General features: G+C 38.8%; 1 protein-coding gene across 2 annotated transcripts in view; it reads right to left on the minus strand.

Annotated features, from left to right (window-relative positions):
• Nucleotides 1-2,031: 2,031 nt before the first annotated feature.
• Nucleotides 2,032-14,854, minus strand: part of Nup188 (nuclear pore complex protein Nup188) — a 32,885-nt gene continuing 20,062 nt past the window's right edge. For both annotated transcript variants that reach the window (XM_045740127.2, XM_069331908.1), the window contains exons 18-28: nt 14,264-14,418; nt 13,456-13,587; nt 12,852-12,973; nt 12,257-12,414; nt 10,666-10,889; nt 8,487-8,618; nt 7,940-8,233; nt 5,960-6,106; nt 4,843-5,046; nt 2,800-2,985; nt 2,032-2,326 (exon numbers count right to left, since the gene is read on the minus strand). In XM_045740127.2, the coding sequence (XP_045596083.2) occupies nt 2,168-2,326; nt 2,800-2,985; nt 4,843-5,046; nt 5,960-6,106; nt 7,940-8,233; nt 8,487-8,618; nt 10,666-10,889; nt 12,257-12,414; nt 12,852-12,973; nt 13,456-13,587; nt 14,264-14,418 (1,913 nt within the window). In that variant the 3' untranslated portion in view covers nt 2,032-2,167. The remainder of the gene's footprint in view (nt 2,327-2,799; nt 2,986-4,842; nt 5,047-5,959; nt 6,107-7,939; nt 8,234-8,486; nt 8,619-10,665; nt 10,890-12,256; nt 12,415-12,851; nt 12,974-13,455; nt 13,588-14,263; nt 14,419-14,854) is intronic.

Consider the following 14,854-nt stretch of genomic DNA (forward strand, 5'->3'; position numbering starts at 1 on the left):
TGGAGACCCCGTCCAAAGTACCATCAAGTCATTATATTTTTATTTTCTTGTGTGTGTAATAAATGTGTGTCTGTTAGATAACTTTGTTTGTTCTTGTTCCTATGAAAGCTCTAAGTGAGAGAGAGTATTACAATAACTTGATCTGAGAACCAGATAAAGAAGAGAAAGCAAGGGAACTTTGAAGGACACCAGAGTTGAGGAGAGAAGGGTAAGTCAATGTTTACTCAGTTCTTGGGTGTGAACACGTGACAACAGGTTACTGAGCCCCAAATTCCCACCGTAGTGACATTAATGCCCTGATAACACTTGGCTAAAATGAAGCCATAAAGGGCAGACAGGGCACTAGTTGTTGTCTCGACCACACCAAGTGAATGATTGTTAGGGGCAGCCAACAAGGTAGTCAGTTTACAAGGCTGCCATATGGCGAGACAAGTAACTAGCAGGTGGGTTTGAGTGGTCCGTCTAATTACGCAAAGCTATCCAAAGCATCCTAGCATTAGGTAAGTAATTAATAAATATGATATATTTACTCACTATATTGTTGGTGTTGAATGTAGAACATGAAAAACATATTTTTACTCTGAAATACTGTAATATAAATTTATAGCGAAATTAGACGAAACTAAGTGGCACGAGAGGCCATAGGATGTCGGCGAGGTTATATTATCATCATTAACATAATGCTAGGAAGCTTTGAGTACGTTTGGGTAGTTTTGGGTAATTAGACGGATGCGGTTTGAGCAACAAGTGTTTACATAGTTTGTGTCTGGATTGCCATATACTGCCATACAGATGCTTGGAGTGCCTTGGCTGAATATCCTCAGACTTCCCTGCCTCTATTAAAGGGGTCAGATTCTGGTTCTGGTCCTGAATAGGCCCATAGGTGGGATGCTTTAGGCTTGGGAGCTAACCAAGCAAGTAACCTGGGGAGTTACTGAAGGGAGCCCCTCCCAGAAATGGGATTAGCAGTAGAAACCTAATCCCAAAACTAAATGGTTATTCTTACCCTGTTAATTAAACATATTCTATTCTACAGTTTGTTTGCACTCGATATCCCATTTTCACATTCCTATTTTGTTCTCAATATCTATTCATATTGCTTTCCCACAAAATGAATTAAAGAATAAATGGAAATGCTTTTAATCCACATACCTGTTCACACTGGTGAGAGGTGTTGGGATTCGAGTCAGTGAACTTCTCCGACATCATGAAGTCTTGCCAGATTACTGAACTGATCAATGTTCATTCACCTGGCCTTCAATATACTTCTTGACAGGGGGTAAATAGCACTACATGAGGATGTTTAGTGTGTATATGATGAATTAATGCCTCTTTTATTTTATCCTCTGGGTCCATCGCTCTTCATTCCATTCATGTAGGAAAATAATGATGTGTATTTACAGCCCAAATCAGAGAAAACAATACATAAAGGCATCAGAAGTGTCAGAGGTAGGTCAGATGATTGTTACACTGCCATGTAACACAATCATCTCTTATTTTATTAACACTTTCGTCCAGGGGCGACGTAGTCTGCGTCAATAAATAAGTTGACGGATATCCACTGGTAACGCATTTTGCATCAAAATTTAAAATATGTTAAAATGATATTTTTCATCCAATCATTTTGGGACTAGTTTCAAAATGCATGCCTTTAGATTGTGAACACTTTGATATTAAGATAAATGACGTAGCTCGAAAATTGAGGTCAGAACACTGGAAAGATTACATATGTTAGTGTGGGTGTGCACTCCGAGGATATGCCAGGCCCACCTTGGGGTGGGTTGGGGCACGCTCACCGGTGTGGGCGGATGTGTTAAGTGTTTATTGTGTGTTATTAACCATCATTGTATTTCATTCATTAATATTTATGAACAAGAAGATTTCTGATTTCTGCAAACTTTTTAGAGGCTATCGTGCATGAAGAAATTATCACGCTTCCAATTCATTGATGCTAACTCCATTTTAAAAAAGGACTGCATATTTCCTAACAATCCTTCTTACCTTACTTGTGAAACACATTCAAACCAGATATATCAAAAAAGTTTTAATTACATATTTAAAAAATTGTACTATAATAATGCACAAACAGTAGATTTTCTCTATTGTCTGGAGAGGTGTTCTGTTTTTGAACAAGCTTTCAATTAACCAGATACAAATTATATGGCTATCATTTAGTTGCACCAAGTCTTCCTATAAGTTGCTGGGCAAGGCGTAGGTACGTTAAATCAATTTGAACCGAACTACTGACTCCAGACACGCCTGTGCTAGTGGATGGAAGAGGAGAGACTACAGGCCGTCGACCCAACCATCGCATGAAGAATGAATTCTGCAGGACAGATTTTATATGTTAGTTATAATTAAACAACCTGCACACTGAGTACAGTTTAGGTCAGATACAAAAAGTAGTATAGTAAGACAAAAGTAATTTAACTTCAATTTAAAAAGTTCCAATTAAACAAAAATATACTGAAGATAAATTCTATTTGCACTACTGTACACAACAAATTTGTGTAACAGAAGATCTCATATAATTAATAAATAATGTAAGAAGTCTTGACCAATTCTTGAAGGAAGTATCTGTACTATAAGAAGACCTTACAAATTAAATTGAATAGCATAGGGGGCTAAGATTTGTCATACACCGACCAACTACATCAACTGGTTCAACAGTTATACAGTACTGACTAGCATTTATTTACCTAAGTGTATCCTTGTCATAGATTTCTCATTGAATAGATTTAAAAACAAAATGTATGTCAATTACCTATAGGAAACCGAATAGTCAGAAGAGTAACATACCATTTCATCGGCCAGTCCATGACGAACTCGAATTGCATCTCGTGGAGGGGTTTCAGGACTCATTAAAGCTAGTGTAGCTTGTGTGAGAAGCAGTAACAGGGCCTGCTCTGCACATGTAGCTAATACTCGCATACACAGGCCAACTTCGGGTGCACCGCCGCGGCATGGAGACACTCCACGACTTTCCTGTTGGAATTATAACCTCTTTAATTCAACTTTTTGTAAAAAGCCAATGTTGAATGTAATGTAATGCCTCTTTCTAGTTGGGCTTCAGTGGCTCCCTGTAGCTAGCTGTACAGAGATACTGTAGCTCCACACTTGTCATATCAGCCTCAGGAGTTATTAATACTGTAGTCTACCGGAAACCAGGGTCAGAACTTGTCACTCCCCCCTGCTGAGGCACAGAGAGCAGGGTATTCTTTATGATTACCTTCACCAAAGGAAATATCCAGAAGGTAAGCAAAGCAAAATAGATAACTGTAAAGCTTTACAGTGCGAGATAAGGGAATTTCACGACTGTCTTAAGCTGTGTTAAGTGAGTGCACAACAAAATATAAATCAGCATGAAACAGTGCAATCTTGAATCTGGTTTGGGACCTAGGTCTGCTTTGTTGGTTATGAACAGGTAGCCCTCTAGCTGGGTAGGCCAATTGTAGTGCAAGGGTTGTTACATAAGAGAGCAGTGATTGATCAGGGACTTTTTGTCCCTGATCAATCAGAGCCAGTTATACAAGTCTTCATTGGAACTCAAGTGTTCCCCAGCCATGGTGGAGAGAGAGGAGTCGAGTGACTTTTTGCTGACCCAGGCGAGAAGGGTAATTTCACATGGTCAGTTGGAAGCCTGGTCCAACTGGGGCACTAGGTTCTTATTTTTTTTGGCAGGCACTAGGAATGTCTGCCAAAAAATGCACCAAATGCAATCTTCAGGACAGAAGTGGCTACGAAGGACATCAGTGGCATGCCATATATGTACAAGCATGTGAACCGTAGTGCACCCATTAATCAATAAACCCCAAAATGCCCCCAACCTCAGAGTGCAAGGGTCATTGACAAGGAGTCAATGACCTTTGCACTACTCAGAGTAAGGCACCCTTCACAGTAGGCTGGCCTAAAAAATAAAAGGAAGGTTTGTAAACACACACAAATGAAGCTAACACTAAATCTTGGAATGATACTCAAGCAAATGGGCCCCACATAGGACAGAGTCCAAGGGACAGAAAACACTTATGTAGAATATGTTGGTACCTGGAAGGCCTGGCAACTCAAGCAGCAGTCCTCACAGGAGGACATCATCAGTGTTGGCATGGGAGCCGGCAGCTCCCAGGGTGTTACTTGGCAGTGGCCATCTGTAACTAGGGTGGGGAGGGTAAATTAATTACCAAATAGATCATCTGCAGAGTTGTTTGTTTTGCTAATCTTTTCTCTGTGAACCTTGCAGTTGTATGTTTTGCTTCACTGAACTTCTGGATGTTTCATTTGGTGAGGGTGATCGTTAAGAATCTCTTGATCCCTGTGCCTCTGTGTAGGGGACTAGGTTCTGGCTCTGGTCTCAAGTAGACTATTAATGACTCCTAGAGCTGATGTGACTCGTGTGTGAAGTTATCTTTGTGCAGCTAGCTACAGGGAGTCACCATTCAGTCCCTCCAGAAAAATCACTTATCCATTCATTATATTATTCACACTACACGACTAGCATTACTGATACACAAGCACCGCCACAAGCCAGGAGTCATCCTCAGCAGCATCCAATTGCTTCATAAGACCTTAAATTCCTATTTTATCAATCTCACATTTCAGGTATCTGAACTGACTGATCACTTCAAAAACTTCACCATTCACATCTATTACACACAATTTATTTTTCTCTATACCATCATAACTTTTTTTTTTTGTCCACATTTACTTTTCAGTCTTCTCTCACTCACAAGAAGTTTCAAGAAGTAAAAACTATATCATACATTCAGGAAGGTATTTAAAACTTGCAATTTTCTGATATACTGTACTGTAGTAATATCTAACCAGTACAATATATATTTAACTTGCCTTTGAAGCATGACTGTCATAAAGGTCAAGAACAGATGTCAGTGAAGCCAGGCTTGGCTGAGCATTTGGATCATAAGCAGAGACTGGACGGAAGGATGGGTGGAAGTAGAGCATCCATGCTCCCACATCTATCCCGGGCCCACATAAAAGGTCCGTTAAGTCAGGACCTGATGAGCGGATGGCACCAAGACAAGCACACAACACCTGCAGATCAAAATTTGTACTCATCATATCTTTACACATTAAAATTAACTATTTTTTCATAAAATTTATACTGTATATTATAAGTACTGTACATACATAAAATCAGTACAATATTCTTTAAGCATTATGATAACATTTCTGTACTAACTCATTAATAATAATAATAATTATGGTAGGCATACAGTGGAATCGTGATTGAGAAAGTTAAATTTCAAGAATAAGTACAGTAGTAGGAGGCATCCTGCAGTCTCGGGAGACTATGGAGTTGCGCTCTGCTTGTGGAGGGTGGTGTGTTCTCTCCAGGGTGTAAAGCCTGGGTAGGTTGATATGGAGAAGAAGATGTTACCCATGCAGCAGGTCTCCACGATGCTGAAATGTTGCAATGGAAAGGCAAACACCAATGTGCTTGGTTCCAGCGCTGTCGCAGGAGCTGCCAGAATATGGTTGAAGTCAACAATGAACTGCCTCAGGGGCTCCAACTCAGAATTTTTCCTTGAGGTTGATTCCTGAACCCTGTCCCAAAAGTGGGTATGGTCATGAGGCAATGAAGGTTTGAGATTGGGATTTTCCTTCCCCTAGATGAGCTGCCTTCCTGGCTGTCAAGTCCCATCTATCCGGAGCTGCTGGTTGTAAAGCACCAGAGGCACGAGCTCATGTATGAGAACTTGAAGGGCTGCCCCAGGAACTACTCCTGCAGCAGGCCTATTTTAGGCCTAATTTAGTGTATGCATGTGCTTTTGATAAGCATAAAAGTAATAGTACAAAACATGGGTCTTTTTTGTACAACAGTCCATTTTGTACGTTCCACTAATATCTGCTGTAAATACTACCATTTTTGGATAACAGGTTAGAAAACAGAAGTACATTTAAATGATATGTTGGACATAAATATTTTAGAATTTGGAGAACTAACTTGCAACATTTGATTGAGAACAGCTGTTGTATTTGCAGTAATAGATGCTGTAGCAGACATAGTAGAAGGATCAGAGACAGCAGATATAGATGATGATGTTGCAGAACTGCTGATACTTTTCTCTCCACTTAACTCCATCTGTACAACCTGTCAATCAAGCCACACAACTCTTATTATTAACATGAGATGACAATCTACTTGTGTCCAAATTTGAACTTATTTACCATAATTTTTTAATAAAAAATATTCTTTTTTTGTAAAGTTTACTTTATTCTCTGATTTTACTAGATAATATAATTTTTTAAGTATGGTAACAATTTGCAGTGCTAGTAAACATTAACTCTAATGGGTGGAACTTTGTTGTATGAAATATCAAAGCTTCTGCTTACACTAAGTTTTCATCTACTTTATTCAATTTATCTTCTACTGTATTCTCTTTTTTTTGCAACAGTTAATTTACGTAAACAATTTTGGCAGCTTTGTTTTATTTAAATAAAATCCAAGACCTCTCCTCAATGCATGTCATAATTTTGTGATGTTACTATGTTACCTCCCTTCTTCTGTCTACTAGTTTCCTGGCGAATACTACATCAAACAATATCTGTACTCATTCCTCACCAGGCACACCACTATCATTTGGATCACTAAATCCATAAAATGAGCTATTTTCATCATATTCTGTATCCACAAGTACATCATATACACCTATTTAAATTAATAATAAGTAGAACGAGGGGACAATGGTGGAAGCTGGACACGCAATTCAGTCGGAGAGGTATAAGGAAATTCTCCTTCTCTGTGTGGGTGGTTGGCAAGTGGAATGCCTTGAAGAGGTTGTAGAAACCATTTCTATCTTCAACTTTATAAAAGAAAAATGATAAAATGGTGAAAACATTAATATTGACAGAAGTAATTAGCACTATTTATAAACTACTAGAAGGCAAGGCATGAAGAACTACATCCGACTCCCTCATAGTCACTGATAGGTAAGTACCAGGCACTGGTAATTGTTTTGCATGCGGCTGAACCATTCAGCCCAACATGGCATGGTTCCTCACTCTCACTGCTCATCTTACTGCTTTCATTCTGCAGGATGTAGTCAAGTTTGCTACTCGATACATACATTTCTCACTGAGACAGTTTAGACCTCACAAAAGACAGCAGTTAATCTTATGTGTGATCAGGAATCACTTCAGTGGGTGCTAAGTGTGTCAGACCTTTTGGCTACAAGAATGATGCCCAAAAGAGATATTGGGAATGCTAGGAGGCAGAAAATGTCACCATAACATGGCAAGGCAAAAATTTTACATGCACAGTTAAATCACTTTGAAGTGATAGTAACAATGAAAGCAGTTTCACTGCTAACTTTGTCCCTTTTTGAAAAATCTTTAAGTCTTATCCCACATTTAGAAGCTTAATTGCCCAAATTCTTAGTACATATATCTGAAGACTACAGTTGCTTCCTGAAATACTGACCCAGAGTTATTACAGCTTCAACTCCAAACTTGAGGTTCTTACTCACTGACCATATACAACAAGTGCATCCTAAGTCTTATTACCACACACCCATGAAAACTGGTGTAAAAGTGTACATATGTTTCTCCAAGTAATGAACATCACATTTCAAGAGGGCTTACTTGTCTACATCAAGGTACTTAAAGATTTCATATATAAGACAAATACTGATAAAAAACTGCAAATGAATTTAAGTTTTACAATGCTATATTTAGGAATTATGGCAAACTAGCACCCAGCATTTGCCTAACAATAATAATAACAAGTAACAATTCTACATTCAAATGAATGATGTATATTATTCAATCATACATGTATATTATTAGATTATACTCTATTCCTAATGCAATTTTGTAATTTTTTATGCATTTACAATATACATGAAAGAAGGATTTTCTATTCCACCAATCCAACTCAAAGCCATAAGTGGGCTTCAATGGGTGAGGCCACAATAATAATACAAACCCTAGGCGTGCAGAGCAAGTGTGTCGTCAGGTGAATGCAACGAGTAGTGGCTGCTGTCAGCTGGGAGTGTGACACTGGATGCATCACAGTCCATAATGAAGCATGAGGAGTGAGTGCTGTCACTAGGGCGGCAGTTGCTAGTGCAAGGCGTGGTTGTCGATAGGGAGCTGCAAGGGACCCACACAGTGCAGAAAGGTGGACCGCAGCCACATTCACCCCACCTTCCACCCCACCAACACCCTCACGCATAACACCCCATACCACTGCCCACACAACTTCACTTAGTAGATTGGTCTGTCAAGAGAAGAAAGCATTAAAGATAAAACATACAGGATTATTTCACAGCTTCATCATTTATTTGGGTCAGTTTTACTGATACTGAGCATTTGTATTTTCAGAGCAAATAATATATACTGTACTGTACACTGAAAGGAATAATTCTGCTCTAATTATTTTTCTCTAAAATACTATAATTCAGTAATGTATAATACAGGTACAAGGTTTTTACAAATATTAGTCCAAAATTCTGTTTATATGTTTTACTTACTTTTGAAGGGGGTATGACAAGTGTTAATGTAGATGAAAGTGCATGTGTGGAGAGTTCCTCTGAGAACGGTGAAATACGGGAGAGTGTGGCCAGTAGACGTAGCAATTCTCCTACTACTTCTTCCTCCCCATTCTGAAAATATAAAGTGAATATAAGCTACAAATAAATCATTCTTAACTCTAATAGTTATTAAATAACTCAATAGAGTTCTAATAGAGCATGGCAATTTCACATACAAGTGCTTGTGCAATTAGTATTGGCAGTGGACCAGTTGTGTTGTTTTCCTTCATGCTTGCCATCCACAGCTGTTGGTGCATTTCTACAAGTCTTATGTTTATTTCCTTAACTTATTTCCCTCCCATTGCTGTATAGCAAGCTTAGGTAGGCAAACAGTCCCAGTCATTATTCCATGTTTAAAAGGCCATCCAGAGTGCTTGAGAGGAGGGTGGGGGTTGTAGGGTAGAGATTTTTAACCTTTTTAAGCTCTCAGCACACTCAACGAGGCTCCGAGGTAGTCAATACACTTCATCAGTGCCTTGACTACTAACCAACCAGGCTCATCAGAATCATCTGAAGCCAATAAGGCAGTCACTCAGTTAATGTCTTTGGATGAGAGGAGCAATGCAAGGACTGCATGTTAAACTTATTTTTAAAAATCTCATTGCAATACAGTAGTTCCAGTAGTACCATGAAGCTCATGTTATTACAAAGTATGTACAGCAAAAACAATTTTAGAAAATTACAAAACATTAAAGAACATTCATTCCTAAAATTTTCTGTTATGAACAAATAATAAAAGCCCACGCTAATCTACAATTAATGGTTTTAGCATTTTATTTTAGTATGAGCCATTATTTAGAAAATAAAAAGTCAACAGGGTTTATTTGTTTATTATTAAAAAAATAAAAAAAAAAACAGCGTTGATTGTAATGAAACGCAATTTTCTGGGTGAACCCCGGAGGCTCCCTGGAGCTATTGGACTGATATGCAATATATTAGTCTAGGCCATTAGTTAATAGAGTTCAGCCTACCAGGGACCATGAGCCAGAATCTGGCCCCTTCAGAGAGACAAGGGAGCAATGGCCTCTGGAAAGTACCCTTGTGGTTGGGGGTATTCCTTGTCTGCCATCGACCGGGGTTAGGCACCCAGAAAGGAAGGTACTGTATAACAAACTCTACTTGGTAAAAAAAATTGCAACCAAAAACCGAACTGAGAGGCAGAACTCCTGCAACTCTCAAGGAAACAAGCAAACGTCACACTACCGCCGCTGCGCCGCTTGCCCGCATAGCCCCACCACCCGGGAGAGGAAGGGGGAGCCCTGGACCCACGCTCCGGATACTCACACACTCCAGGTTGGAGGCTGAGCATCAAAAGCAAAACGAAACCGCAGACCGAAGGGAGGGAGGGTGCCAGGGAGTCTCTGGGGCTAACCCAGAAAATGGCTTTTCATTACATTCAACGCTGGTTTTCTGTGGAGAGTCCCCTTTGGCTTCCTGGAGCTACATACCCCAAGATAAGTAAAAGAGAGACTTACCCAGGAGGCAGCTGCCAAGCGCTCAACTCAAAGTCAAGACAATTGGCTGTAACCTGTGACCCAAAGTCACTCACGAACGCCCAGGACCAGGAATGTTTACCAAGTAACAAACAGCCAGGACCCCATTCAACCTCCAAAATCCCCACACACCCGAATGTCAGCCCAAGACATGTTGCCGAAGACAGCAGCCAAAGCAGCAAACTTATGAATGTCATGGGATGAGGATAAACCGCAGGCTGGCTAGACTTAATAACCCTGCAAACGACCTGGGAGACATGAGCTCTGGAACAGGTAACGAGAAAACTGAATCAATCCAAAGCACGTCCCTGGCCACGAAGGCCAAGGCGAGCAGACAACAGTGAACAGCCGCAACTAGACAACACTTGATGCACCCCCTGACCTGACCAACCAAGCATCAATGACCCAAGGGCCCCTTCGGAAAGCCTATGTCTCGTTCTTCGCCAGAAAAGGAGAAGGGCCCCCCCTCCCCCTTGCCTCTCTGAGAAGGGCCAAGTTCTGGCTCATGGTCCCTGATAGGGTAAACTCCATTGATTAATGCCCCAGATAAATATATCGCATATCAGTCCAATAGCTCCAGGGAGCCATAGGGGCTTCCCACAGAAAAGTGGTTATACGGTATGTACCTTCATATATATCTCTACAGCGTGAAGTAGTGCGTGCACAACTGGAGAATGTGCTAGATGCTGGTGGGCAGTCTCCTCATTACATCGCAAAAGACACTGGTGTAAGATGGACGTAGCAAGACCTAAGGTTGCTGCAGACGTGCAACTGTGTGTCTTTGGCCCAGCTAGCCTACCATGCTGCTGCACTAGACCCACCACAGGACTCAACAATGCCAGTACCTGACCTACGAATTTGAATAGTACAAAAATTTTAATAAATGGAAGCATGTTAACTTGAAATTAATTTACTGCCAAAACAAGGTCTTAATAATGCTTAGATATACAAAGACTAAGTAACTTATCCCAATCCATCATGTGATCATGATTGAACTCACCGAATTGTGCTTGCGGGGGTTGAGCTTTGGCTCTTTGGTCCCACCTCTCAACAGTCAATATACTGGTGTACAGATTCCTGAGCTTCTCAAGCTCTATCATATCTACATTTGAAACTGTGTATGGAGTCAGCCTCCACCACATCACTTTCTAGAGGAAGGACTTCACAGACTTCCTAGATTGTGTGTCTGATTAACGGAATAAAATAGTTTTATGGTCATGAAGTGACTATCACACTACACAAATAAACTCTCGGATCCTCATCTCACGAAGAATTCCTGGCCTTGCAGAATCAAATCACCAAGAAGACCAGGCATTTGACATTTTAATGCAGCAACAGCTGTCAACAATTTGCCTATCTGTGGGATACCGCCTGCCTCGCTCACCTACTAGCTATAATGGCTAGCAATGCCACCAGTGTTTGTTCTAGCTAACCTTTATCAGCAGTATACCTACTGATAGTGTTAATCTGAGTTTTATCATCATAATTTTGTCTAGTTATCATTACAGATCATTAAAAGCACACTTCTGAGGTGACATTTCATATTCAAGGATTTCTGAAAATTATTGATCATGTACATAGAAAATATATACCTGTACTGTATTATATATATATTTAGATTTATATATTTATATATATAAAGTTTTTACCTATTTACTACCTATTTACTGCTAGGAGAATAGGCACATTAGGTGAAGTGAAATTTGCACAACCATTTCCCTCACACCCTGGAACTGAACCCAGGATCCCCAATTATGAGCTGAGAATGAAGCCAACTGGACTACTTTGAGTGGAACCTCTCATGAAGTAACTTACAGAGTGGAAGACAGTTGGAACATGTGAGAAAGTGGTGGAGGTCAAAGCTGTCACCAGTTTCAATGCATTATATGACAAAGAATGCTGAGCTGACTAGTGATTACTAGAAGGCTTTCTTGGCAGTCATTTCAGCAGTGTTCTGGAGAGGTGTGATTTGTTATTATTGAGCTACCATCTGCCATTCAGTGCTGAAAGGAACTCTCTGACTCCTTAGTACCATGTCTTAGCCCACATGGATAGTTTGAAAGGATTCATGTGGTAATGGTACAGAAGTTGTCCAGCCTAACTGAGCATGAGCCAGTTCACAGCATACAACAAAATTTACTTTAGAGAGCAGTAGAAAGTGATACCTCATTAAAACCTGTGAATTATAGAATGCCTTTTAGAAAATTAAATGGGTACCTTGTGATTGCTGGGACACTTCTGTCAATGTAACCATTCTTAGTGCAGCACCTAAGATCAGGAGCTGGCAGTGGGTTGGTGTTGACATCACAGCTCCCTGTACCAGCATAAGCAGCTTCCCTATTTTAATAAACACATCTGCCTTCTCTGCTAACTGCCTGCAATGCAAAATACAATATACATGTAAGTAATGTTTTGATTGACTTTCTATAAGCAGCACTACTAATTTATTCATCAATTAAAATATTGCTTCAAATTATTCATTTAAGTAATTTATAATATGAAAAAATTGATATCAGTATATAATTGCATAGCTAAAGGATGCAAGGGAATATTTCCCTCTATGTAGCAATAAATACAAATTATTGATATATCAGATGCAAAAGTATTACAAAATAAAGTATAAATATTTCCTTGAAAACAATAAGTCACAATAATGTGACTGAGAAAGCAACCAAACCCACAGTTGAAATGAAGTGAGAGTAATGACAATTCGCCCTATCCTAGACGCATTTTATGTCACTTGAAGTGTGGGAGTTGGTAAAAAAATTATTTACATTTCAAATGTTAGATCCCTCAAAACTTGATAACTTACTTCCCACAATGTTTGACAAGTGATAAATATAGCTCAGCCAACAGAATTGTTAATGGCTCATCTGCTGTCTCCAATTCTAATTGATGAATCAAGGCATGAAGAATGTCACTTGCCAAGCTCACCTAAAAGAAAACATACAAGATATTGATATAATAATAATATTTAGGTATTAATTCAGCAACTGATAAGAAAACTACTATTTGCAATACTGTATTGCTAGATTGCTAAATACAAAGTTACAAAAATGTAGGGATGAGATAGATGGATACAATCTTCAATGCACAAACAAGGGTTTGCTATCTAGGGAAAAAATTCAAATTAACTTTCCATTTAATTACACAACTCGTATTTAAGCTAAGGTCCCAATTCTTTACTCCTACAACAGTGATACATACTTTGTAGAAGATGCAATTCCATCCAATATGTAGTGTGTTGTTTTAGTTAGTTCAAAACTAATTAAATCCTTTTGATATCTTTGAATAATTCATCTTTAAAAGGCACAGAGCATGTCAGAGCAAACACACCACCGGGAAGACGGGACACCACAAGCGTAGCTCTCATCCTGTAACTACACTTAGGTAATTACACAGACACAGACACATACCTTTTGATGATCAGTGAGCCAAGACTTAGCTCGGGCTACTAGCACAACCAGGAAGTCACGCCAGGCTGGTAACAATAATTCACGAACATCTTTATTGGAGCCGGATCCACTTTCTAGGCTCATAGTGATGTGCTGGAGAGGAAAGAGGCTTTATTATATTAATGATTTGAAAACATTAGTGAAGAAATACTGTATTTTACAATGGATATGATGCATGTTTTTGGTTTACCAAAAACTGAATATATATTGCATATGCATATACAAAATTGTATGTTTTCCTCTGCAAAACCACATGAAAATCACTTACAATAAATGTATGATGAAACCTATTAACAAATTTTATTTCCACAAAACAAACTTATGACAGGTGTATCTTATATGATGGAAATATGGTATTAACTCCTATACTACAAACAAGATAACCCAGCAGAAAATCCCCCCCCAAATCTCTGTTACTCATACATTTAACAATTAGAGCCTAGTTCTTGCAAACAGGTACAATACTGTACAAAATAAGAGCACTCCAGGATACTGTTAAGAACTCAGAAAGGTATGGATGAAATGTCTATGGAAATATAAATTATGATGATAAACAAATATTCAAAATTTGCAAATAGAGAGGGTCTTTTGTAATTTGAAAAGATATACCATATGAAGTTATTTATATCAAATACAGTACTGTAATATGATGTCTTTAAAATTTTTAATCTTTTATAGAGAATTCTTAAAATATTAAGTATATTTGAAAACACTCTCAAAAGAAAAAGTAGCATGACAGCCTTAATACAATAAGAGCACTTTCTTGCACCTTAGACCAGAGGCAGATGGTGCCTGTGTCAGAGTTACACAACTGATCCATGGCAGACTTGAGACATGTGGAGGGTGTGTGTCCACTGGGGAATAAGAACAAGTGTCGTGCGAAGACTTTCAACGTGTGACCCACCACTGCATCACTCACTTCCCCTGTACAAGAATACAAAAGAAACCATGAATCAAGTAGGTTTATATTTCAAATAGATTACATGGACAGTATAAAATTTTAGTTAGAGAAGGCAGTAGAAATTGTTAATATACATGAAGGCAAAACTGGTAAATATAAAGTGGAGAGTGCGTATAAAGACAACAATAATTTATATATTAGAATTTAAGAAAATATATAAACATTTCAGATAATTGATATATACTGTATATAAACAAATATCTGAACCTTAACTCGAATTACTGTTTCTACAAAAATACTGTACAATATGTATCAGTTTAAATAAATTAATTGGGACCAGCACTCATTCAGACCATCCAGACTTCCATTGCACAAAAAAGTTGGCTCAGTTTCAATCATTTTTTATAACAATAATTGAATTTTATTTACTGGAAACCATTTGTACTTCTTAATATTTCA

Source organism: Procambarus clarkii, chromosome 26, assembly GCF_040958095.1.
Source record: "Procambarus clarkii isolate CNS0578487 chromosome 26, FALCON_Pclarkii_2.0, whole genome shotgun sequence".
In the NCBI taxonomy this organism is placed as follows: domain Eukaryota; kingdom Metazoa; phylum Arthropoda; class Malacostraca; order Decapoda; family Cambaridae; genus Procambarus; species Procambarus clarkii.